The sequence below is a fragment of the Agelaius phoeniceus genome, chromosome 6 (genome assembly GCF_051311805.1).
Source record: "Agelaius phoeniceus isolate bAgePho1 chromosome 6, bAgePho1.hap1, whole genome shotgun sequence".
In the NCBI taxonomy this organism is placed as follows: Eukaryota; Metazoa; Chordata; class Aves; order Passeriformes; family Icteridae; genus Agelaius; species Agelaius phoeniceus.
Window position 1 is genome coordinate 766821 of NC_135270.1, and position 25550 is coordinate 792370.

General features: G+C 53.8%; 2 protein-coding genes across 2 annotated transcripts; both read left to right on the forward strand.

Moving 5' to 3' along the window:
* Positions 1-1170: 1170 nt before the first annotated feature.
* Positions 1171-9100, forward strand: LOC143694273 (SWI/SNF-related matrix-associated actin-dependent regulator of chromatin subfamily A member 5-like). Its single transcript, XM_077179453.1, has 10 exons — positions 1171-1329; positions 1418-1570; positions 2820-2956; positions 3415-3559; positions 3945-4064; positions 4298-4408; positions 4947-5060; positions 5679-5801; positions 7039-7171; positions 8131-9100. The coding sequence occupies exons 1-10, from the start codon at positions 1234-1236 to the stop codon at positions 8304-8306; spliced, it is 1308 nt and encodes a 435-aa protein (XP_077035568.1). The 5' UTR covers positions 1171-1233; the 3' UTR covers positions 8307-9100.
* LOC143694240 (uncharacterized) lies at positions 9095-18597 on the forward strand. The gene is made up of 4 exons (XM_077179414.1): positions 9095-9385; positions 9483-10130; positions 13356-13480; positions 17452-18597. Exons 1-4 carry the CDS (start codon positions 9095-9097, stop codon positions 17543-17545), a joined length of 1158 nt encoding a protein of 385 aa, XP_077035529.1. The 3' UTR covers positions 17546-18597.
* The last annotated feature ends 6953 nt before the right edge of the window (positions 18598-25550 follow it).

Below are 25550 nucleotides of genomic sequence, written 5' to 3' on the forward strand. Positions count from 1 at the left end.
TAGATTTTCTTTCATAGTTTTCTTAGCTATCTGAAATATAATTATGTAGTATTTTAGCCACGCCTTTGATTTGCCATGAAGGACCATTTCAGATTCAGAGTCCTCATACATAGCTCAAGTCAAATCCTGTGTGAAATGTTGGTCTTTCTTGCTGGATGTGATTTTGAACAGTACCTGAGGTTTTTCTGTGTATTCTATAAACACTCAGACATGGGGGAACTCTTGAGTTGTTTTAAAGTTATTTGAGCTTTGAAATGGATTACTGTAAAAGTCACTTGCAACAGAGTTTTTGACACTGGAATAAATTTTTAGCTCACTATTTTTTGAGTATGCTTACAGTAGTAACTTTGCTAAAGAAGTTGGATGTAGGTTTGTGAGTGGGGACACTTTGCAGGAAAACAAAACCACGTCCAAACCTCAACCTTCTGTAGTATAGAAGTAAACTGTACTTTGTATCTAGGTATCATCCAAGCAGCTGTGACTGTATAACTCAAGACTGAAAACCAAGCAATTCAGTGGTTACTGTGCTTTTTTGATCTTGGTTTCTTCCTGATATCAGGTTTATTGATGAGGTGTTGTAATTAATACTGGACTGGTCTCAAATCAAATTAGCATCTTAAACAAGAGAGTTCAGTATTAACCCTTGAGTCCAAAGGACAAAAGGAAGTAGAAACTTTGTTATATCCTGTGTTTTACTTAAATTTCTCCAGTAGACTGGAAATGGCTGAGTGTATATGCATAAAGTACTGAACCTTTTCTTTTTTTTTTTTATTTAAGTTGTTCTTGGCAGTAAACTGACAAGTACTTAAGAAGAATTCACTTTATTTCTAGAGATCTTAAATCCAAAACAATCAAATACTTCAAAATTTTATTATTTATACTTGATAATGTTTTTATATTTGTGCTACCATCTTACTCTGCCATGTCTGGGAACTTTTTCTTGAGGAGTACAACACAAAATGAAAAGGAGAAGCCAGCCATTAATTAGACAGTGACATATCAGGGTAAGACAAACGTGTCCTATGGCATGGATGTGCTGTGGCAGCAGCAGCTGCAGCCCTGCATTGTAGTTTGGGTCTGAAATTCAAACGACTTTTCTTCTTAGTACATGGAATTGCCCTCCTTCCTTTTCTGGTAGTGCAGACTTGGAGAGTTTGTTTAATCTTACATTTTGGTGAAAGCATAAGAAACCTTTTTACCCAAACAGGCTCAAGGGTTCTAATCTTCAGGCAGATGACAAGAGTTCTAGATATTTTGGAAGATTACTGTATGTGGAGAAATTACGAATATTGCAGACTGGATGGACAAACTCCTCACAATGAGCGACAGGTATTTACAACTTCAGGGATTGTATTTATGTAAAAATACTACTTGTAAAACATTTTGTTTAACTGATACATTCTTTTCATTGATTTAGGCTTCCATTAATGCATTCAATGATCCTGACAGCTCAAAATTTGTGTTCATGTTGAGTACACGAGCAGGAGGTCTTGGAATCAATCTGGCTACTGCTGATGTTGTAATTCTCTTTGATTCAGACTGGAATCCACAAGTAGATCTCCAGGCTATGGTAAGATTCCAGATGGAAATTATGGGGTTTTGTTTTTCTTTTTCTCACAGTACTTTGCTAGAAATGTGTACTTCCAAAATAAATTGGTATTTTCCCATTTTAGCACAGGAGCAGGATTTGTAAGACTAATTTTCAGTTCAAGTGCAGCTTCCACTGTGTGGAACCATTAGTCCTCAGTCACATTTGGGTTATACAGTGTTTTATGTAGTGGGAAATGCTGGGTGTGTGCTACACCTCATAGTATTGTTTAATGCAAATAGCCTACTTGAGTAAGTAAAAATGAATTAAATCTAGGTTGTTAATCCCAAAACTATAAAGCTGTTGTGGGGAGTGGAGGTGAATGTGTTTTCACTGTTTTTCCTGCGATCTTGAAAATGAGATAAAGAAAAGTTGAATTAAAGTTTTCAAAAACTGCTTTTATGGTGATGGTAATGAAAGGATCTCATTTTAGTAACTATCCTTAGGGGTTTTTTTAAGTAGATGTGGATGCATCTCCATCCTGGATACATGTCAAGGACATTAGTGACCACCTAAGAAAGCAAAGCTATCTAAAAACTGCCAGTGGATTTTTGGATTTTTGGTTGGGGTTTTTTTTGGTTTTTTTTTTTTTTTGACAAATGAGGCCTTTCAGAGAGAAGTCTTGGAAATGTCTTAAATTATTTCAGTTAACCTGTGGGTCTCAAGTACTCTAGCAAAAATCACTTCAAAAGAATGAAGGAACTGGTGTCTAATAGCTCAAATGAGGCAGTACCAGCTACCACTACAGGTGTGTGTTGAGAATACTGATTCTCACAGTGGTTCATGTTTCACTAGTCAGGAGAGGCAGGGTTATTGTTTTTTTCTTGAACTATTCATGGCACTACTGAAGGATTTTGAGAAAGGCAGCTTTTGGTCAGCAGAGAGATGATTTCTTCATGCTTTGATTCTACAGAAGGTTGCTTAAGGTCAGAAGCATCCAAATCTTCTCCTCTGTGTGTGATTTAATGAAAAACCCCAAATCCTGCTGTTTTTTAGCTATGACACATAGAGACACACTCACTGTCAGTGTTATTGAAAAAAAAAAACCCCAAACCTGCAATGTAGATAAAAATGTAATATCTTGGGTAGCCATGGATAGCTGTAAACATTTTAGTAACCTGTGCTGTTCTGTTTTGTAAATTTGTGTGCTGTAAATAATGAAAATCTTAAACCTCATTATGTAGTCATGCTGGAAGGCAAGTGCTGACTTTTTTGTTACTGTTTTGGGCAGGATCGAGCGCACAGAATTGGGCAGACCAAGACTGTCCGTGTGTTCAGGTTTATTACAGACAATACCGTGGAGGAAAGGATAGTGGAGCGTGCAGAAATGAAACTGCGCCTGGATTCCATAGTCATCCAGCAAGGCAAGTATTATATGAAGGCACTTCGGATCTAGGATGAAATTCCCTTCTTCTCCCATTGTAAATCATGGTGCAATCAGCCAGTAAGAACCAGTGGGAGTGTTGCTTTTGCCTCATCTGAACTCTGAAGGGAGTTCATGTGCAAAGGCCTCATCCACTTGGAAATTTGTTTTACTGTAGGAGTAGGCATTTCCTCACTAACTTTTTGCTTACCTGCCTAGTGGGGTATAGTCAGATTTGACTTTTTAAAGCACTCAGTTTCTTCTTTCACTTTAAATTTAAATGAATGCCTTTCCTTTTTCTAATAGACAGAGAAAAGTAAGGTAACCTTAGTTGACTTGCTTGGAATCAGTAATATGTAGTTTGTATGTGGAAATATAAGGGGGAGAAAATCCTGTATTGCTCCTTCCATAACATAAACTCTTCAGTGAGTTGCTATCCTCAAGCATTTTTATCTTTAGGAAGATTGGTGGATCAAAACCTGAATAAACTTGGAAAGGATGAAATGCTGCAAATGATCAGACATGGAGCAACACACGTGTTTGCTTCAAAGGATAGTGAGATTACAGATGAAGATATTGATCACATTTTGGAAAGAGGGGCAAAGAAGGTGAGAAGGTTTGTAAAGGGGAAGCTCACCTGTAGATTTGAATGTGATGGCAAGATAGTGAGTCTCTGGATGATAACTTGGTTCCAAGCTGGAGAGAAAAGGGGTTTTTGCTGTAGAGGGTTTTTGTGTTACTCAATCGTGTCTGTTTTTTCTGATGTTGTCAATAAGATGTTTTATAGTCAAGTACCTTCTAGAATGGCTCCTCTTCTTTCTGGCAATGGGATGTTTTAAAATGAAGTACCTTTCAGAGTGGCTCCTTTCTGGAATGAGGTGTTTAATAATGACGTGCCTTCCAAAATGGCTCCCGTTCTATCTGGGAATGAGATGTTAAATAATGAAGTACCATCCAAATGGCTACTATTCTTTTCTGTATCCCCTGTCCAAGACTGCGGAAATGAACGAAAAACTTTCAAAGATGGGTGAAAGCTCCCTTAGGAATTTTACTATGGATACTGAATCTAGCGTGTATAATTTTGAAGGGGAAGACTACAGAGAAAAACAGAAGGTAATGTTTTAAGTTTCTTTTGGAGGAATGCCCTGAATTGCATGTTTTAGTCATACTTATTTAAGAGGTATTGGGTAAAATACAGTGTCATCTATGAAAATAGTTTAAATAACACTTATAACACTTATAATGAAGTAGATGTAGATCTAATTTTACATAAAACTTGTAGCTGGTCTCATGATCTTGCAAGACTTAATTTTTGGTTTTGGGGGTGATGGGTTTTGTTTTTATAGTTGGCATTTACAGAGTGGATTGAACCCCCTAAAAGAGAAAGAAAAGCCAATTATGCTGTGGATGCTTACTTCAGAGAGGCTCTTCGAGTCAGTGAACCAAAAGCACCCAAGGTGAGTTGACTAATCAAAAGAAATAAATTTTTTCAATATGTATGGTAAATGGCTAAAGCTCTAAGCAACAAATAGGTCTTGAGTCATAAAAACTGCTCTGTTCACTTTTATAAAGTGGAGGGACTATCTAAATTTAGAAAAAATTTCCAAAAGACTTGAGACAAACTTCTGTGAGAAAAAATAAGAACAGTATGAAACTTGTAAGACGTTAGGGAGGCTAAGATCAAGTTTTTTCTAGTTCTTATTTAAGCAGCTGTAAATTTTCCTGTGGAAGATTAATGCTTTAAACACGTGTGACTTTTTCACCAGCCACCTCCTCCCAAAAGACCTCTCTTCCCCTTCTCTCACTGCTCTTTTACTTTTAGAATTCTTTGTGGTGGTTGGTGTGTCTTGCATGGTGTGACTTTTTTCCCCCCAAGTTAAGACAGTGCATTTTTGTAACAATAATGCTTTTTGTTTGCTCATAAACTTAAATTACTTCTTACAAGCAAGCAGATTCTGGATGTGAAAGGGAGCAAATGCAAGCTTTGTGTTTCAGGCTCCACGGCCTCCAAAACAGCCAAATGTACAGGACTTCCAGTTCTTTCCTCCTCGCCTGTTTGAACTGTTGGAAAAAGAGATTCTCTACGACAGGAAAACAATTGGTTACAAGGTAACTGAAGAATTTCCTTGACCAGAGGGATGGAGCACCTCTCTTAGGAGGAAAGGCTGAGAGTTGGGATTGTTCAGTCTGGAGAAGCAAAGGCTCTGGAGCAACCAAATTGCAGCCTTTCAGTACCTAGAGGGGGCTTGCAGGAAAGCTGAAAAGGGACTTTTTACAAGGGAGCAGCTTTAAACTGACAGAGGGCAGGTTTGGGTTGGATATTGGAAGGAAATTCTTCACTGTGAGTGTGGTGAGGCACTGGCACAATTTGCCCAGAGAAGCTGTGGATGACCCACATTCCACTTGCTTGGAAGTGTTCAAGGCCACGTTGGACGAGCCTTTGAGCATCCTTGTCTAAGCAGAAGGTGGCCCTGCCCATAGCAGGGGCTTGGAAAAGAGGTGATCTTTAAGGTCCAGTCCCTTCTGTGTTATTCTCTAAATTCTTGCAATGGAACAGTTTAATGCAACAGTAGGAGAATAAGTACTTTTCCAGCCTTTCACAGTAATTTAAATGAAATAAAATCATGTTCAGCTGTAGAAGCTATTAGGTTATATTAACAAAAAGGTGACAATTAGTAATTATCTGTGAAAAATTAATTCAGTTTTACAAAGTGCAAAACCTTTCAGGTACCTCGTAATCCTGATCTCCCAAATGCAGCCCAAGCACAAAAGGAAGAGCAGCTTAAGATTGATGAGGCTGAACCTCTTAATGATGAAGAACTAGAAGAAAAAGAGAAACTTCTAACCCGGGTATTGTCGGTTCTTCAGTGAGACTGAAATCAGCCAAAGCTTGTTTTGTGTTTCACAGCATTATGGGAGCATTTCTTGGTCACTGATCGGCATGTGCCGTAGTTAACACATCTGCACAGTTTGGTTCAGACTGAAAAGAGTTTCCAGCATTAGGTTTGTCATAGGCCTATGTCATAGGATATCTTTGAGGAATGTGCACCAAGGATTCTCCTGAATCCTAGTCTGGCATTCACTATAGACTGTGATGTCTTTCCATGAAACCTTGCAGAATGGCTGCAGAGCTGGGTGTGCTGCATTCCACATGATTTAATGCACATATTCTGCCTCAGTTTCACACCCTTATGGAAGTGAATCCTGGGGTCTGAACAGTCAGTTTTCCTAAACCACATCTGGTAGTGGATAGTTCCCCTCACTAAAAGAGGGTGTGAGCTGAATAAGTATATAATTAGGAAGCCTGTATATTTAAATAATTTAAAACCAGGTGAATGCTTGATATGCCTTATTTGGATATTTTATTTACACGTTGTATTTTGGCAGGGGATCGGAATTACAGGACAGGATTTCTTGCTTGCGTAGTAATGAGCTGGAACAGCTCACTGTGGAGACACCAGAATCACAGAGGTCAGGAATCAGTACAGTCCAGTAAGCTGTGGCTAAATCACAACATGGCTGGCAGAACTTGCTACTTCCCACTACTTGTAAAAGCTACTGGTAATATGAAATGAACCTACTTTAGCTCATGACTTCAGCAGTGCTACTTGTGTCTCTGCTGAAAATCACCATCACAAGGTGGCTTTAGTCCTTCTGAGGGAGAGTGACCATGCAGTGGTCACTGCAATGATGCAATGGCTGAGGGTGTCTGTGAGGCACTTGGGGGGCCTTTTTGACAAAACAAAAGCCATTACACTACTTTCACTTGAGCAATTTTTTTTTCTTAGAAAGTAATCCCACAGAGAGACTATTAGGAGGAGGGATTAATTTTTCAGCTGAAAACTTACCAGAAATTACTAGGTAAATAAAGAACTAGTGCTAGTCATTTTGCAGTATTTAAATAGAGAGACTACAGTGACTGCAGTATAAAAAGAGTTCTACTAAATTAAACTGCAGAGAAAGAAAAGGTTTAACACTGTGGAATGATGGAAGTGTTACAGGCAATTTCAAGAAACCAGTTGAATCAAATTCGGAGATGGACAAATCCTGAACCTCTGTGCAATGTTTCCTCTTGATTGCTGTATAGGGCTTCACTAACTGGAATAAGAGAGATTTCAACCAGTTCCTCAAAGCCAATGAGAAGTGGGGCCGTGATGACATTGAAAATATAGCACAAGAAGTCGAAGGAAAAACCCCAGAGGAAGTCATTGAGTATTCAGGTAACTTAATTCTGTACTCAGCTCTGAGAGTATCTAACTCTGCTTGGCTCATTTGAACTGCCTGAGAACATGGTAACATCCTACTGCTGAGAATTTCTTACACTGCTGTTCTAAGATTTTTGGGGTAGAATTATATTGATGTATTTTGGATCTGCTGCTCTGTCTTTTACCATCATTACCGCCTGCACAACTAAGGCTGTACTAAAATGCACACCTAAACTCCTGCTGAGCCACTTCACTGTATCCTGAATCTAACTGGGTAGCACTGTCTTCAGTTCTTGTTAATTTTTGCAAAGGGAAATGCTGAGAAACACTGCTTAGCTGAAGAGATTTCCCTTTTCCTTGTATTCATTAATGAGAAGTTAACCTTTACCTCCTCCTCGAGAGCAGAACTCAGTAAATACATCACGATTGAACCTACAGCCACCACTGGTAACCTGAGTCTTAACCTCGCATTAGAAGAGATTTTTTTCCACTGTAGTGTAGCTGCAAAGTCCTGGCACTACATTTCTAAAGGTATAGAGCAAGTTGAAAATGTGCAAAAATCTTGTACAAAAACCCCTTATTTAAACACCTAATGGTCTTTCAGGCACTTGCTTGTCTTCAGGCACTCAGTTGCCCTCTTGCTTCTATTGATAAAACTGTATTCTGTTACATCCGTTTTCATTTGAAGAAGCTTTGTTTCCTTTGAGGAGACTGACACACAAAAGTCTTACTGGCCTGTATTGTACCTCACTTAAACTGAAGATTCCTATATCTACCCTCTTCAAAACAGCATTTGTACTACTGCAGCACATGGTAGCTGGAAGGGAAGGTTTCTTACCAGCTCAAGGCATGTCTGTTGTTACACAGCAGTAAGCTCTGGTAAAAGGAAGGAACAGCTAACATCCTTTTTTTAAGGTTAAACCTCTGACTTTTACAATGCATGATAAGATACTAAGAAGTTGTTCTTTTCTTAGCTGTGTTCTGGGAAAGATGCAATGAACTCCAAGACATAGAGAAGATCATGGCTCAGATTGAAAGAGGAGAAGCTAGAATTCAGAGACGAATCAGCATAAAAAAGGCTCTCTATACAAAGGTGGGTTTGCTCAGTTTCTTTTTTTTTTTCCTGGTGCCAGTGAGGGGAGATGCATGACCCCTGTCTGACTAGTGCTGCTGATGTATGAAGACATCTTGGGCATGACATTGGTCTCTTTGCATAACACTCAGCAATTTCTTCCTATGGCTTTTCCATCCCATGGAAGTGCTGTGATGACACCCTTAGCTATGGTCTACCCTGGTGTTTGTAACAGTCTTCTGTATTACAGCACACAGTTCAGAGCGCTGTGTAACTCCACATAGTACAGGCCTTGGGGAGGAGCACAGTTCCTTCTGGACACATGGAACTGAAATTAAGAGAGAGAGAGAGAAATGGAGAGAGGGGGATGGAGAGAGGGAGAAATGGGGGAGATAAAGGGATGGAGAGGGATAGAGAGAGGGAGAGAGAGAAATGGAGGAAGAGAAGGGAGAGAGGTAGGTGGGTAGAGCAATAGGGGGGAGAGAAACATAGGAAAACAGGTGGAGAGAATTGGAGTAAAGTAGAAACAGGTAGAGATGGCAGAAGACAGAGGGAGTTAGAAACATCAGATTAGAGAGCACTTAAAAAAGACTGATCCAACAGTCTTGGGGAAGGATGGGAGATAGACCTTTTAACATTTCTGCTTTTGTCTCTTTCTGTGGTGCATCATATCCATCCCTTCCATAGCTGAACCAGTGGGTCTGGACTTTCTGACAGGAATTCAACAGAAAGCTTTTTCAATCTTTTGTCCCCCTAGAAGCAGCCCAAGTTTTTGGGGCAATCCATCTCAAAACATTTCTGTAAAATTTCCTTTTGGTTCTTGATGCTGCTCAGGGCCATCAGACTGACACAAAACCCCCTCAGTCATGTCCCCAGCCCCGGTGGAACGGCCGAGCTCTCTGAACTCCAGCCTTGCACTGTCCCACCGTAATTACATTGCAATTGTAGATAGAATTGTGGCAGGTTCTGGGCCACTGGCTCGGAATCCTCCTGAATCCTCAGGGCTGACCACGGCATTTGTCTGTACTTTCCTGTCCCTGGGGCTGATCACTCCGTGCTTCCCAAGGGACGGAGCACTCGCTCTGCACGGCTCCTTAGAGCTGAGGGTGCCTGCCCACACTGAGAGATGGGTGAGTGAGCGACGCCGTAATGTTCAGGTGGGTTCGGCTTATCTAGTTCGGTCGGGCTTATCTAGTTCGGTCGGGCTTATCTAGTTCGGTTGGGCTGAACGCGGTTCCGTCGCGTTCCGTTCAGTTCACCTCAGCTAAGCTCGGATGGATTCGGCAAATCGCGGCCAGAGTCGGCCGTTCGGGTAGGCTCGGCTGTTGTCGGCTGCTGTCGGCCACACTCGGCTGTCGTCGGCCACACTCGGCCAGACTCGGCTGTTGTCGGCTCCACTCGGCCACACTCGGCTGTTGTCGGCTCCACTCGGCCACACTCGGCTGTTGTCGGCTCCACTCGGCCACACTCGGCTGTTGTCGGCTCCACTCGGCCACACTCGGCTGTTGTCGGCTCCACTCGGCCACACTCGGCTGTTGTCGGCTCCACTCGGCCACACTCGGCTGTTGTCGGCTCCACTCGGCCACACTCGGCTGTTGTCGGCTCCACTCGGCCACACTCGGCTGTTGTCGGCTCCACTCGGCCACACTCGGCTCTTCAGCCCTACCTGACTCTGCTCCGCGCTGCAATGGCGGCCGCTGGCAGGGCCCCGCTCCCCGGCCTGAGCCCCGGCAGGGGACAGAGCGCTGGGACAGCCGCCTCAGCCCGGCTCACCCTGTCCCTGCCCGGCCCCGCGTCCCCCGGAGCGCGCCCTGCAGCGCAGAACGCGGCCTTTGGGCCAGGAGCGGGGACAATGCCCTCGGCTCGGCAGCAGCGCCGGGAGGCAGCGGGCGGTGCCCTCAGGTGAGCGGCCGGAGGGGAGGGAGCTGGGCCGGGGGCACCGGGGCCGGGGGCACCCACAGGGGGCCGGGGCTGCTTTGGGCGCTGCTGCGTGGGACCCGCTGCGGGTGGCACGGCTCTGTCCCGGGCCTTGCGGCTCTCTGGGATCGTGTGCCGTGGAATGAAGGTGGGGCTCGTCCCAGCTGCGGGAACAGCGTTTTATTGGGTGAGAAACAGAGTTCACTCTCTAGAATTTTTAGACGTTTGTTAAGGGATAAAAGGCAGCGCTGGGGTGCTTGGCTGTTTGCCAGGAGCACCCGGTTCCCTTAAACCGTGTTCTCTAGATTCTGTTCCATTGCAGTGGGGTGTGCATATTCATTAGAGTTTATACATATTCCAAGAGTCCTTTTCAGTTTAGATGTTCTTTTGCTTGGTTGGAACCTTCGCGCCATCTTGTGGATTAAACCAATATACTTTATTTCTTCCTGTGGTGCCATCCTGTCTTATTTTCAGTCCCTCGCTATTTGATAACGAGGGTCAGTAAATTTTTCCTTTTTTTTTTCAGTGCTCTGGTTTCTGTTTCTGTTATCTTGTGTTTCAGATAAGATTGTCCCCAGCTGTGGGAAATCACCTCATTATCTGACACCATTTTCTGAGTTCCTTACGTGTAAAAGCATTTGAACATTTCACAGTCTCTATTATAGTCTATTATAGTATTATAGTCTAAACTAGTGTCTGTTACAGTGCTGTTTATGAAAGCTGTGCAGTGCATACACGAACTGACAGATTATCCTTGATCCAGAGCAGTAGTTACAGACTGTCCCCTCTCGGGAGTTTTGTGCTCAATAACAGCGTGCCAGAGCTCAGACATAAATGGCAAGGGCAAGAACTGCATTTGTTCTGTTCCATTCTGGGCTGGGCTGAGCTCTGTTTGCCGGGAAGCAGCGGGATGGGTGTCCCTGTGCCCACCCCCCTGGGTCCCAGAGAGAAGCTGCTCCTGTGGCTGCAGCTGAGGGGCACTGGGAAACCTGAACGGTCCTGATGGAAACCGATGCCAAACCGGGTTTGGTTGGGTTTGGGACTTGCCATTTTCCCCTGATCCGTGGGTTTTGCCTTAGGAAACAGGAACTGGGCACCAGGACATTTTGTTAGCCTAGAAGGGAGGAGTTGGTTTGTATTTATTTCCTGAGGCACCTGGATCGATTTGGGTCTCAGTTGGCACCCGAGAGCCTCCTCTGTGTCCTGGGTGGGGTGGTGGCTACCAAAGGGGTAAAAGGTGGAGCAGGAGGGTGGGTGGAGAGGAGAGCAGTGGCTCTGTGGGGATTTGCATCTGGAAAGGGCCCTCAGTTTCCTGGCGGGAGTCCTGGAATCAGAGCTGAGAGTCGCTGAGCAGTGAGGATCGTGCAGCTGCAGCGCGGAGAGTGCAGAGGCTGCAGTGGGCGTTGTCTGCTCGCTCTCCTGATGTCCCATCTCTAATGCTGGGCTGGCACCCAGGCACCTCCCAGGGCTGCACAGCCTCAGGGCAGGGGTGGTTTGTAAATGTTTTAAATGCTGCAGCAGCTCCCTCAGGCTGGATGAGTGTGAGGATATCCAGCTCTGCCTTCGGGCTTGGAGCACGGCAAGGGTGCAGGGCTCACGGTCAGTCTTGTTTAAACACTTGTAATAGCAAAACATTTTAAAGCAGAGACTGTGAGGCAATAACAAAGGCGAGTGTGTGGCAAGGATAGGTCCGAGCTGTCTTTATTAAAGATCCACACTGCTGGATGTTGTGTCAGAGCCCTCTGGGGACAGAAGGTGTCCCCAAGCTTCATGAAGCCCTTGTTTCCTGCTGGCAGGGCAGGGGGTGAGCCCAGCCTCGGGGGCTGTGTGGCTCCTCCTGCCTGGAGCAGGGACAGCCCGTGGGGCTGAGCCCCAGAGGTTCAGTTGCTGGAGCAGGTGGGGATCTCTTTGTGCCTGGGAATTGTCGCTGCTGCGTTCCTGTCCCAGCTGCAGGGTTCCCTCAGAGCCCGTGCCCTGCAGCAGCACTGGGAGCTCCTGGGCTGGGCAGGGAGCAGCTCTGGCCTGGGGCTCTCAGTGCCATCAGTGCCCATGGAAAGCCAGCTGGGTTTGTTCTGCTGCCATCGGCCTCTCTGCTGTGCCAGCCTCGGTGCCAGGGCACAGAGCTGTGGGAAGGCTCCATCCCATCTGTGCCAAGCGCTGCCAGCGCTTCCAGCAGCGCTGCTGGGGCACCAAGGGCTGCCTTTGGAGCCTGGCTGGCACAGAGGGTGACACACTCTGCCCTGCAGCACCCAGCTGCATCCCACAGCTGCACAGTTCAGCCAGCAGGGAGCAGAGTCAGCTCTGGGCCCAAACCAGGCTTTGTCGCCCAGAGAGCCCCTGAGCTTCCTGAGGCAGCACACAGATGTGCCCTGGCCTTTGGGGCTCGTGGTGAGGGCTGCCAGGGGATTGTGATAAGGCTGAGCTGGAGCTTTCTTAGAAAAGCCATCAGCTGTAAGGAGAATCTCTGGCAAACAGGTGGCTGGGGCACTGGCTGGGAGCAGGTCCTGGCCTTTTCTCTTCTTTTCTTTAAGCTGTTCTTAAGAGGAGCCCAAAACTGCAAAATGGAAAGGAAGGGGGCTGTGGGGGTGAAAGTTGCTTTGCATTTTTTGAAGTGTTGCTGTGGATTTTGGTGTGTCAAGTGGCACTACCAAAACAGCACTGGAATAACCAAACTTCAGGACTCTGCGCTTAATTCCTTGAATGTGTTTGTGTGGGTGCAGGAAATGCCAAATCCCAAAGCAATTCCATGTCTGTAACTTCAAGTGCAACATCTTTAAAAGCAAGTGCTCAGTGTGGGCTTTCCATGTGGGTGCAAATGGCCCAAGGCCTTTCTTGTGTCCCAAAAGCAAAAACCCTTTCCCTGGGAGGTTTTGGAGGGGATTCTCTTTGGGATTTCTTGTGGTGCAGCATCCCGGGTGTCCCTTCCTTTGTGCCAAGTCCAATGGGAAAGGATGGAATGGCTGCCACGTGGGCTCTGGGATAAAAATGGTTCTGTTCAAATGAGGCAGAGAATGCAAGATGAAAAATGAGCATCCTTTCATTGTCTGAAATAGTCAGGAATAAAAGTGCTGGCAAAGGACACGTTTGTGTTTGAATTGGTGTCACCTCTCCTGGGTAAAACCCCATAGTGAGCCAGCAGAGCAGAGCTAGGAGAGCTGGGATCCTTGGACTTCCACAGTGGACTTAATTTTCTTTTCTCCTCTCTTTCAGGGCAGGAAAAATCATCCAACTCCTCCCATGTTTGCCCGAAGCTTTGGTGTTGGAGCAGCCAAAGGCAAGAGGCTTCAGCAGCAGGGCTCTGCGCTGGAGGGCTCTGGTCCTGCCCACGCTGTGGGGTGAGTCAGAGGGACACAGGGCTCCCCTTTTCCTCTCTGCTGGCATGAGCTGCCATGGCAATGCCATTGCTGCCAGCCCAGCCCCAGCTGTGCCTGCTGGAGAAGGGCAGAGGTGCAGAGGCAGTGCCAGAGTTGCCTGGGGCTGCTGGAGCTGTGGTGCTGGCTGTGCCCTGAGGGCAGCTTGGGCATTGTCTGTGCAGCCCAGGGCTGCTCTGGGCCTTCCTTGGGGAGCTCTCAGTGCATGCCCAGCTCTGCCAGGGCTGGCAGCCGCTGCAGGGCTGGGTGACAGCCTCTGCTGGGGCTGGGGGCAGGCACGGCCCTGGCACAGGGGCAGGGGCAGGGCTGGCAGCATTTGGGAGCCGTGGGAGCAGAGTGAGGGGTGGTGCTGGGCACAGGGGTCAGCCTGTGCTGGTGTCAGCACAGCCCTGCAGGGCCCTGGCATCTGGGAGCAGCTCCAGCTCTCCTGGGGCCCAGGGATGGGCTCTGAGGGACTGGCTTTGCCTGTGCCTTTCCAGGGCAGCAGGAACAAGGGCAATGTGGTGCCAGAGCTGGGGCCCATCAGGCTGTATTTCCCTCTGGGAAAGCAGAACAGACTCTGGGCTGAGCTGAGTTTCCTGCAAGGGCTCAGAATCCAGGGAAAAGGGAGTTCAGGAATTGCATCTGCTGCTGGGAACATTGCCTTAGGCTTGCTCAGTTTGTGTCTGTGAGCAGTGGGCTCTGGGCTGGAGAGGTGCTGTTGGCAGCAAAAGATGGAGTCCATGCTCTGCAGGGATGTGCAGGGAAGGACTGAGTGGGAGGGAAGGGCAGTATTTAGAAATGAGATCAGCATTTCTCCCAGAACTGGGGTGCAGCAGTGATGGGGGTGGTTGGCTTTGCTCTGGGCCTTGTTATTCCTTGTGCAATTTGCAAATTCTGCTGCATGATTTCCTGTCCAGTATCTTTCTAACAAAAACTGACAGAAATTGAGGTTTAGGAGTAGAGCTGAGGTCCATTCACTGCACAATCTTGCCAAGGCTGGAGGACTGGGATGATGGCTGCTCTCAGCAAAGGTCACTTCTCAATGCTGTGTCAGATTTGCCTCAGTGCTGGGCAGGAAAGGTGAGGGTTTGGATCAGGAATTGTGCAAACAAGGCCTGGGTGTGGTTGATTTGTTTTGTTTTTCAGTGAGCCAGGGCTGGCACAGGGAATGGTGCAGGTGCTGCTCTGGCACCAGAGCTGCTGCCCTTTGGAGCCATGTTCAAGGTGTGACCATAGAACACTTTGGGGGCTGTTTTCAGCACTCTGGGTTTCAGAACTGCTGTCCCCAGCCCGTTGCCAGCCCTGGGACATCTGCTCTGCTTCCAGGCTGTCCTTGCTGGAGCAGCCTGGTCCCTGCCGTGCCCAAGCCCTGAGACACAGAGGGAGCCCTGTGCCCAGGGGCCTTTGGCACCTTGTCAGGAAGGTGGCAGCAGCCCCGGGAGCAGGCTGGAGGTGAGAACTGGGTGTTGGGAGCTGAGGAGTGCTCATCTGGGCTGGGGGGAAGGGGCAGGAGTTTCCATGCCCCTGGAGCTTTCCTGCTGGCATGGGGCAGCACAGGGAGCAGCATTCATTGTGCCCCTCCCACGGGCAGTGCTGGCCTGGGTGTCTGTGCTGTGCCACCAGAGCGTGGCACTTGGCTGCTGTCACTGCTGTCACTGCCAGCCCAGCTGGGGGCTGTGCCCTCCTGCCAGCCCCAGCCAGGAGCTCCAGGGGTGCCTCTGGGCCCTGCTGGGAGCGTTTGCTGGGAATGTGCCCCATCCCTGGGAGCGTCCCTTTGTCCCTGGGCTGCCAGCCAGAGCTTTGGGCTGCTCAGGCTCAGGCTGGGATTGCCAAAGGCACCGAGAGGGAGCAGCACAGGGAGGGTGCTCAGAGAGGGGCTGGCAGAGCCCAGCTGGCAGGCTGGGCTGGCTGCTGCAGGTGGGGCTGTGTGCACTGCAGGCAGGGAATGTCCCCTTCCCTCAGCAGCCCTGCAGATCCCAAGGGCTCCCAGAGCAGGATTTTATTCCTTACCTCCCTTTGTGGAGATTGATTCTCCACATTGCCATGAGCAATTCTTGGATTTCTCTAGGAGCAAACCTCCCAGCAGAGCCAGATTGCAGCGGAGGCCAGAGCTGTGTTTGGAGCAGGGAGTGCTGAGAGCTGCGTCTGCCTGTGCTGCCCCAGCCTGAGCACAGGCACAGGGAACAGCCTGGGCAAAGGGATTGGGGCAGTGGCTGATGCCCAGGGAGAAGAACACAAACCCACAGCCCTTCAGCCTGACAGTCCCCTCCACCCAGAGCTCAGCACACATCCTCACAGGGAAGCCCAGCAGCTGAAGGGAAAAAAAACCCACAGAAGAAAAAGGTGATTTATTGTGCTGTAAAGTTCTTTCAAGTTGTTATTAAAGCCCAACCAACATTTGCTCTTGCTTTTGGTTGGGTGAATAACGAGCAGTGGGCACAGGTGATGCCATTCATGTGGCTGAAAACCTGGTGTGATCTAGAGGGGATCCAAGAACTGTTTGTGTAGGGCAATGGAATGTGAGGGGATGTCAGGGGCAGTGAGGTGGCATTTTGGAGGGAATTGCTGAGGTCATTGAAGGGAGACGAGCAGACAATTTCCCTGGGAAATCCCAGGCCCCTCGGGCCCACAGCCAGGACTCTCCAGGGCTGAGGGGGCAGCACTGGAGACTCCCTGTGGCCTCCTTCCTTGGCAGCAGCCAGCAGGGAAGGGAGAAGAGGATCCCTGTGGGATGAGACTGCAGAGAGCGAGCAGAGGAGCAGCCTCGGGCTGGAGAAAGGCCAAGGGACCAACACGGTGGCACCAGGGCACCTGTGAGGAACAGAATGGACACTTGGAGGCCACATGGAGGTGAGGAGTGCATGGTTTGGGCAAAATGTCAGTGAATCTCCAGAGAGATAAGGAGGGGATATTTAGGAGGGAAACGCTGAGGTGATGAGTTCACCCAGCCTGGCACAAGGTGTGTTTGCACAGGCTGGGGCCAGAGGTGGGGGTCAACCCAAAGCCAGCCCTGCTCAGCCTCTAAATCCCAGGATAAGATGTACAGGCTGCCCACTGAGGGATTAAAAATACATAAAACTGAAACCAAGAGCATGAATGAGATTCTTGGGAATCCCATTAACTTGTTGGCAGAGCTCTTGACACAGTTTGGAGCTTTGATGACAAGAATGCATTTCTTTATTTGGATTATTCACTGTGTGGGATAGGGGGTTTGTTTGGATTTTAAGGCCCTCATGGTGGCCCTGACACTGCTCAGGAGCTGGTAGAGAAGCAGAGTCAGAGCTCCTGGCAGGCACAGGGTGTTTTCCCCCATAGTGGATTGTGGAGCAATTGTCTGGGACCCGGATTGTCCCTCTGGGTGATGCCACTTGCTGTGGTTTGTATCATTCCATCCATTTAATTCCCAAAACTTCTCAGCCCAGGGGTTGGAGCTGACAGGGCAGGACAAAGATTGTTCTCTGTATGGTGCCCAGATTTGGGGTTCCCTGTCAGCTGTGCCAGTTCTGATGAATTCTACCCATAGCCCCAAATTCCCTGCTCCATTCCCGCTGCAGTAACCTCCCAGTGCCCCATGGAGTGTGGGCATTCCCATGCAGAGCTGCTGCCTTGGACAGCAGCTGTGTCAGGAGCCAGCAGAGCTTCCAAGGAAGCTCAGCAGCACAGGGCCAAGGCCAGGGTTCTATTCCATAGAAGTGGCTGTTGAGAACCCTCAGCCCAGTGGTGTCCCTGGGCTCACTGGCCAGAGCTGCCTGGAATGGAGCCCATTTCACCCCCCTGAGCTCCAGGATGGAGAAGATCCAGTGGATGGTTTAGAGCAGGAGAAGGCAGTGGCCAGATGTGCTCCCAGCCTGAGCTGAGGTAGCCCCTGTGCCCAGGGGGGGACATCTCTCCCTGCAGAAGCTCAGCTCCTTTCAGAGCCTCAGCAGGGGCCTCTACAAATTCTTTTCTCTCAGGAAAGGGATGCACAGCTTTGTCTTCAGCACACCTCCTGTGGCACCTACCTGGGAAAGCTTTCCATCACTTCTGCACTTCCAGCTGGATCCCTGAAAAACTCCGAACTCCATCCCACTGATTTTCAGGTACCTCTGAGGGCTGCTGCCTGGGATTGAACATCTGTGGGGGAAGATGGCCTTGGCTTTGATGCTGCTGATGGCCAATGGCCTCAGGCTGGGGAGGAGGGAAGGGATTTGGGGTGGCTGGGCCACAGCTGGCAGCTGTGTGGGAGCTCTGAGCCAGGAGTTGCTGCTGAGCCCCTCTGCAAAGGGCCCGTGCCTCCATTCCCAGCAATGCCAGCTGCTCCTTGGGGTCCTGCTGGGCTGCTGGTGGTCTCTGTCCGGGCTGAAGCATTTCCAGGGGCCTACTCAGAGCAGCCCCTGGCCCAGGAGCCACGGTGCAGGCACAGCTCCTCCCCTGCAGATGCCAAAGACACGAGGTGCTGCTGCCTTTCAGGAGCTCCTGGCCTCCTCCTGCCCTGCGCTCCCAGCCAGCTGGGACACAGCCAGGGAACACCAAGGAGCATGGCTGGCAGCCAGCAGGAGACACCGAGGCCCCTGGGCCAGAAAAACAGCCCTGGCCTCAGCAGCCAGCATGGTTTGGAGCTGGCAACACTCACCTGCAGGCAACGCCCCCCGGCACTCTCCAGAAGAGCTTTGGCCACGGAGCAAGGTAACCCTCAGGGCTTGTCTTGTTGGCTTCTTCCTGGGGAAACAAAGGGACATTGTGGGAGCACATTTACAGCTGCTGGGGAAATCCTGGCAAGGGCAGAACAATCAGGGCTATGGGGAAGAGTTTGGTGCTGCCATGTTGAGTGCCAGCCAGTTCTGCCCCACAGCCATTGCAGGAGCTGCTGTGCAAAGCAGCAGTAGCAGAAGGGAAGGAGCTGCATTTGCAGAGGAGTTCTCTTAGTGGCAGCAGTCATTGCCATCCCACACAGGGCCTTTGGAACAGCCCTGGGATTGGCTCAGGTGTTTGGAGCAGGGTGCTGAGAAGGCCAAAATTCTGGGTTTGATGCACAGCTGGGCCAGTCACTTCTCACATTGGACTTGATGATTCTCACGGCTCTGGAAATAAAGAACAAATCGTTTGCACTGGTTTTTTAACCCATGGGGTTTTTCCTAGCGTTTCCCTGGGGCTCCAGTCCCACCCCAGGCACAATGGCAGCGGGAGCAGCAACGCCTCGGCCCCAGCGGCCGTCCCAGAGCGGCTGCTCGTGGCTGGGAAGCTGCAGCCCCCAGCAGGGGCTGCGGGCACGGAGCAGGGGCTGCGGGCGCTGGGGCTCGTAGGGGAGCGCGGCGCTCGTGGCGTTACCGGGCCGGGGGGGCTGCGGGGCGGCGCCGTGTCCGCCAGGGGGCGCCCCGCGGGGCGGGCGGCGGCGCTGAGCGAGCGGCGATGCCCATGGGGTCCCGGGGCCGGTACGGGCGGTCTCGGTGTCCTTCCCGCTGCCAGCCGCGATCCAGAGGCTGCTCCGGGGAAGCGTCGTCCTCCTGGCGGCCATGGCAGCGGCACGGCACCGGCTCCCTGCCGCCGCAGCCGGAGCGTGCCTGGAGCCCCGGCGAGACCCAGCCCCGCGCTGGCCGCAACCGGAGCGGCAGCGCCTGTCCCGGAGCGGCTTTTCCCGACCGCAGCGATAGTGGTCCCGATCCCAGCCCCAATCCTACCTCGATTCTCTGGCTTTGGCACCCATACCCTGCCCGCCGAGAAAGAAGCAGCTCGGCCCAGCTTCCACAAGAAATAGCGGCAGGACCAGGATACGAATTTCCAGGCCTAAATCCCCATCCCCGTCCCGGTCCCAGCCGAGCGCCGTGGACCCCGCGCAGCACCAGCAGCAGCCCCCGATCCGGATCTCCGCACAGCGCTCCGACCGACGCTCCCGCCGCCTCCCGGGATGAGCATCCCGCGCAGAAAACGGGACAGGCGCCGATCCGCCGGGATTTATGGGCGGGCGGGGGGCGGGGGGGAGGCGGGGCCCTGGGGGCGGGGCCGGCACAGGTGCAAAGGGGCGGGGTCTGCACAGGTGTGAGGGACCCCAGTGCGGCTGCGCGGGGCGGGGCCTTGGGGGATTTAAGGCGCGGGGAGGCCCCAGCGGAGCCATTTGCTCCTCGGCGTTGGGTGAGGGAGGTTGCTGCCGGCCGGGGCCCTATATTTCTTTTTCTCTGCGTTTCTTTTCTCCTGCGTTTCTGTTGTGTTGTATTTCTGTGAATTTCACCTTTCTACCCTCCCTTCCACCCCTCCCCCACCCCCTACACCCTCCCCCCCCCCAAACCCCCCCCCTCCCTCTCCCCCCTAGCCCTCCCCTCCCTCCCCCCCTACGGCCGCCCCTCTCTCGTTCTCTACCCCACCTACCCTACCCTACTTTCCCATCCTCTGCCTTCCCTCCCCAGCCGGACTCCCCCCTGACCCCGCTCCCAGCTCCCCCTTCCCCCCCACCAGTCGCTCCCCACCCGCCCTCAATCCCGCTCCTTCCTCCAGCCTGCCTTCCCCCCAGCCCCGTCCTCTGCTGTCCTGCACACCCCGATCTCTCCCCACCTTCTTCTCCGTTCCCCTGTTCTTGTTTTCCATTCCCCACTGTCCTCCTTTTCTCGCAGCCGCGGGGCTCGGGGTGCCGGGCAAGAATAAAGCCCTGAGGGCCGGAGCCCGGCGCCCCCGGCCTCGCTGGAGTCCCCACACGGGGCCGGAGCCGCTCTGCGGGTCCCCCCATTGCAGTCCAACACACCGCCCGACACCGCCGGGGCTCCGGCTTTCCCAACATCACACTGGGGGGGTCCTGGGGTGGGGGGCCCGAGTTACAGGGGCCCCCTCATTAGGAGGGGGTCCCAGGGGGGAGGGGGGGATAGGAGGGGCCCCCTCGTTAGGAGGGGGTCCCAGGGGGGAGGGGGGGTTAGGAGGGGCCCCCTCCGGAGGAGGGGGTCCCTGGGGGGGGGTGGGGGAGGGCCCCCTCCGGAGGAGGGGGTCCAGGGGAGGGGGCGGGGCCTGGGGGTAATACCCCCCAGGCCCCGCCCCCTCCCCTGGACGCCCTCCTCCGGACGGGGTCCCGCCCCGGCCCCCTCCAGGGACCCCCTCCTCCGGACCGGGGCCCGGGGGGAGGGTGGGGCGGGCGGGGACAGCACGGCAGGGGACGGTCGTGTGTCTGGCAATTTTTTTTTTTACGTGAGCTCACGCTGCAGAGTGACGTGCCCGCCCCTGCTTCCCCCCCACCCCACCCGCCCTCCCCCCCTCCCGGGCCCCGGTCCGGAGGAGGGGGTCCCTGGAGGGGGCCGGGGGGGGACCCCGTCCAGAGGAGGGGGTCCGGGGAAGGGGGCGGAGCCTGGAGGGGGATTACGCCCCCCCAGGCCCCGCCCCCTCCCCTGGACCCCCTCCTCCGGAGGGGGCCCTCCCCCACCCCCCTCCAGGGACCCCCTCCTCCGGAGGGGGCCCCTCCTAACCCCCTTCCCCCCTGGGACCCCCTCCTAATGAGGGGGCCCCTCCTGACCCCCCCTCCCCACTGGGACCCCCTCCTAATGAGGGGGCCCCTCCTAACCCCCCTCCCCCCTGGGACCCCCTCCTAACGAGGGGGCCCCTCCTAAACCCCCCTCCCCCCTGGGACCCCCTCCTAATGAGGGGGCCCCTGTAACTCGGGCCCCCCGCCCCAGGACCCCCCCAGTGTGATGTTGGGAAAGCCGGAGCCCCGGCGGTGTCGGGCAGTGTGTTGGACTGCAATGGGGGGACCCGCAGAGCGGCTCCGGCCCCGTGTGGGGACCCCAGCGAGGCCGGGGGCGCCGGGCTCCGGCCCTCAGGGCTTTATTCTTGCCCGGCACCCCGAGCCCCGCGGCTGCGAGAAAAGAAGGAAACGGGAGGACGGGGAGACAGGAGAGATGGGGGTGGTGAGGACGGGGAGGGAGAGGGGTCGGAGTGACGACGGAAGCGGGACAGGAAGGGAAAGGCCGAGGGGGGACAAGAGGGACGGTGGAAAGAGGAGGAATAGAAGGGAGTAGTGGGGAAGGGACACGACAGGAACGAGTGGGGGGAGTCGGGTTTGGGAGGAGAGGAAAGGAGCGTTTTAGGGCGAGAGGGAAGGGGGAGAAAGAAAGGGAATACGCGGGGAAGGAAGGAGGGCTAGAGAGGGGGACAGAAAGGGAGGCCGAAGCCTCCGCGCCTTACCTGCGGAGCCCGCACACGGAGCTCCCGTCCGCACCGTGCTCTGAGTGAGCAAATGGCGGCCGAGGCGATTTCCGGGGTCTAAAACACCTCGGCCCCGCCCCGCGCAGCCGCTCTGGGGCCCCGCACACCTGAGCCGCGCCCGCCGTGCACACCTGAGCCGGCCCCGCCCCTGGTCCCGCCCTTTGTGCCGCCTGGCCCCGCCCCCGTTCTCTCAGGCCCCGTCCCTTGTGCCGCCCGGTTCCGCCCCTGTCCCCGCCCCCTGTTTTCAGGCTCCGCCCCCCGCACCGCGTTCCCCCGCCAGGCGGGGGCGCCGCGCTCGCACCGCGCTCCGTGTCCGCCAGAGGGCGCCCTGCGTGGTGCCGGCCCCACACGGCGGCTCCGCACCGGGGAACGGCCGCGATCCCGCACCCGGCAGCGCCCCGTGCCCGCGGCCATCCCGGGCCCCAAACCGGTCCCGGGCCCGCTGCCGCTTCCATCCGCCCGACGGGGGAGAGGCGGCACCGCCCGGCACACCCCAGCGGCGCTCTGCCCGCCACCCCCGGCCTCGGTGGCGGTGGCACCGTCGCATCGCCCCGTGCCCGCGCTCCGTGGCCCCGCCCCTCGCACCTGTGCCGGCCCCGCCCCCCTGTCCCCCCCGGTCCCGGGGCTATCGCTCGGGGGCCTCGCTCGGCGCTGTGCGAGCCCCGCCCGACGGCTGCTCCCGCCGGGGACCGCTCGGAGCCTGGGCCGCTGCGGCGGGGCCGTGACCGCGGCCCGGGCTGCGGGGGCCGAGCGCTGCCTGGCTCTGCCGGGGGGCCCCGGGCGGTGCCGCCTCTCCCCCGTCGCCATCGGGACTGGCATCGCTATGGGGCGGGAGGGGCCTGGCTCTCCTGAGCCCGCAGAGCCCCGTCCCGGTGTCACCTTCCGTGTCCCGGCGCCGCGGGCGGGAGTGGCGGGCAGGGAGCGGCAACCGCCGGCCCCGCCTTCCCGTCCCGCTCCGTCGGGCCCGGGCTCGCCGAGCCCCGGCCGGGACCCGCCCAGGCCCGGGGACACCGCGGCTCCCGCCCCGCCTCCTGCCCCCGGCACCTCCCCGCCCGCCCGGCAACGGCCCCGGGGCCTCCGGCACCCGAGACCGCGGCGGGGGCTGGGCCCGAGCCCCCGAACGCCGGCCCCACGGGCTCCGCAACGCCGCGCTCCCGGCTCCTCACCCCCCGCCCATCGGCACCGGGGAGAGGCCCCACGAGTGTCCCGGCTCCGGGAAGAGCCTCGGCCGGAGCTCGGCCTCCGCTGCCGAGCGCCACGAGGGAGCGCCTGAGCGCTTCTCTCAGCCCCGAAGCCGCCCCCGTCAGGCCGGGGCCGGGCCCGGACAGCGCCGGGCCGGGGCTCCGCCTTCCGAACACTCGCGCGCAGCATTTCGGCTCTGGCCCCGGGCCCCAAAATGCAGGACTCGGCCTCTGTGCTCCAGGCCTGGGCGAGCCTCGTTCTGCACCCCCGAAACACAGGGCTCAAGTCCCGGCTTCACAGCCCTCGGCCTGCCCAGCTGCGACTGGGTCCAAGTGCCAGCAGCGGAGCACTTTGTCCCTGAGCCCTCCTCACCTTCACCACCACAAAAAAAAAAAAAAACCCAAAAAAAAAAAAACCAAACAAACAAAAAAAAAAAAAACCAAAAAAAAAAAAAAACCAAAAAAAAACCACCAAAAAACAACAACAACAAAAAAAAACCAAAAACCAAGCAAACAACCCACAGGACTCCCGATTCTGAGACCAGAAAAATGCCCAATTTATTAGTCTCAGTTCACAGGGTCGTGGAATTGACTGCGGCCATCCCCACAGATGGTCACAGGGAATGGACCTCTCACACATTTGATTCTCCTGGGAGAACTGCTGCAGGCTAGCAAAAAACCCACCCGTGGCATTAGAAGGTAGGAAGCCTGCCCTGAAAGGATGCCATCAAATGCAGCCTGTCTGCAATACCGCGTTATCCCAGCACTGCGATATCCCATTATCCCCAGCCGGGTTTGTTGCGCCGCCTCCGGCTCACGGAGCGATGCCGCTCGTGGCTCCGGGCGCTGCCGCGGCGCGGGGAACAGCCCCGGATCCGCTCGGCCCGGGGGAAGCGAAGGGGTGCCCGGTGCCCGGGCCGGAGCGGGCAGCAGCGGGTGACGATCCGGGCGCTCCTGCCCGGCTCCTGAGCTCAGGCTGAGGCAGCTCCCAGCTGCCGCCGCCGGGAAGGAGCAGCTCGCCAAGGATGGCCGCGCTCCCGGGCCATGGCAGCTGCCCCGCCTCGCTCAGGGACAGCGGCAGCTTTGGCAGAGGAAGCGGAGCCCCAGCGGCCGGGGCTCGGCAGCAGCCGGCACCGAGCCCCTTGCACTGAGCGGGAGCAGAGGGACGGGCCCGAGCCCGGGACTCGCATCCCGCCCGGGCACTCGGGGACGCGGGCTCTCTGCTCGGGCTCCGCCAGGAGGAGGAGGCGCATGGCAGTGCCCGGGAGGAGCCGGCACTGCCGGCCGACAGGGCTGCTCCTGAGGGGAGAACTCGCTCTGTGCTCCTTGCGCGGGATCAAGGCATGGCCAGAAGCTTTCATATTCATTTGACAGACTCTCGCACACCGACTGCTACCAACGTGCACTGTGCAAAGCAGCCACCATGGCTGCAGGCTCCAAAACAAAGAGAAACAGCGCTGTTCTCCTTTCCTTCTTTACGCAATCACACCTAGCTAAGATTCATAACACCTGATGCCATTTTCTGTTTAAAACTCTGGCCAATACCGTGCCACTGACTAGGTCTCAAAAGCGGAAAGATGACAGCCATCAATTAAAGCTGATGCCAGATCTTTGCCTATTTAGCTTTCTATGACAGAAATCCCTGGATGGATCCACGTGCTCCTCTGCTCCTAGCAGCTGAGCTTTTGTCTCACTCCAATCTCCTTAGGATGCCCTAAATCCAACCTGTTCTGCTTCTCAGAGCAAAGCCTGCTGCCATCTCTGCTCGTGACCTTTGCATGGCACACATTGTTAGCACACTGCTAATGGCAAAACAAATTGCCTCTCCTTCTTTCTGCAGTGAACAGTTCAGCTTCTGGGGAGCTGCAGCTGTGACAATCATGAGCAGCTCTCAACATGATCTCAACGTGGAGCTGCTCTTTTCCAAGTCTGCCCCTGTAGAAAATCCACGTTGTTGGAAAATGTCACCAAAGCGGGAATTGCTGCTGAAGCTCTCTTAGCGCACAAGGGAAGAGCCATTCCTGGGGCTAAAAGTGCCTCATTCCCACTTTTCACTGCTCTTGGATCAACCTATGTGTTCATTTCCATCTTCCTGAGAAGCCTTGATCTTTTGTAGTGGAATCAAAGCAAAGCAGAGCTGAGCAAAACCCCACCTGTTGCTATGATCCTTCCCACTGCTTTTATTTCTGTTGTTCCAGCTGGATTTATTTCATTATGAAAAGGCAAATTCAAGAGTCTTTTTATCTCCACGGTTTACGTTGTCTTTTGCTGGCTTGGACTTTTGCTTTCTGCCCTCTGCCGGTCTGGGCGCGTTCACCTTTCAGGATTCCCATCCTCTGCCCTGCCCGGGCTGCCTCTGGCTCAGCTCCCTTGGCAGCCGCTGCTTTCCCCGGAGCTCTCGGCCTTTAGCTCGCGTCCCTTTCCATGGGCCACGCCTCCCAGCTGCTCCAGCCCGGGCATTCCCGCCTGGGAACGAGCAGGGATTCCCTGCCCTGGCCCAGGGAAGCCTCCAGCCCTGCAGGCATTGCCGAGGCTCAGGGGCCGCTCCAAACCCTTGGTGTCCCAGAGCTCCCGGATCAGTGCCAGGGCAGAGCTGGGAGCCTGTCCTAAGGAGCGGGACTGAGGCACGCGGTGCCTGCAAAGTCCCCCATGGATATTGGATCCAGCTGGCAGGAGCAGGTGCGGCCAAGGCAGCCCATTCCATTTCCTGCCCA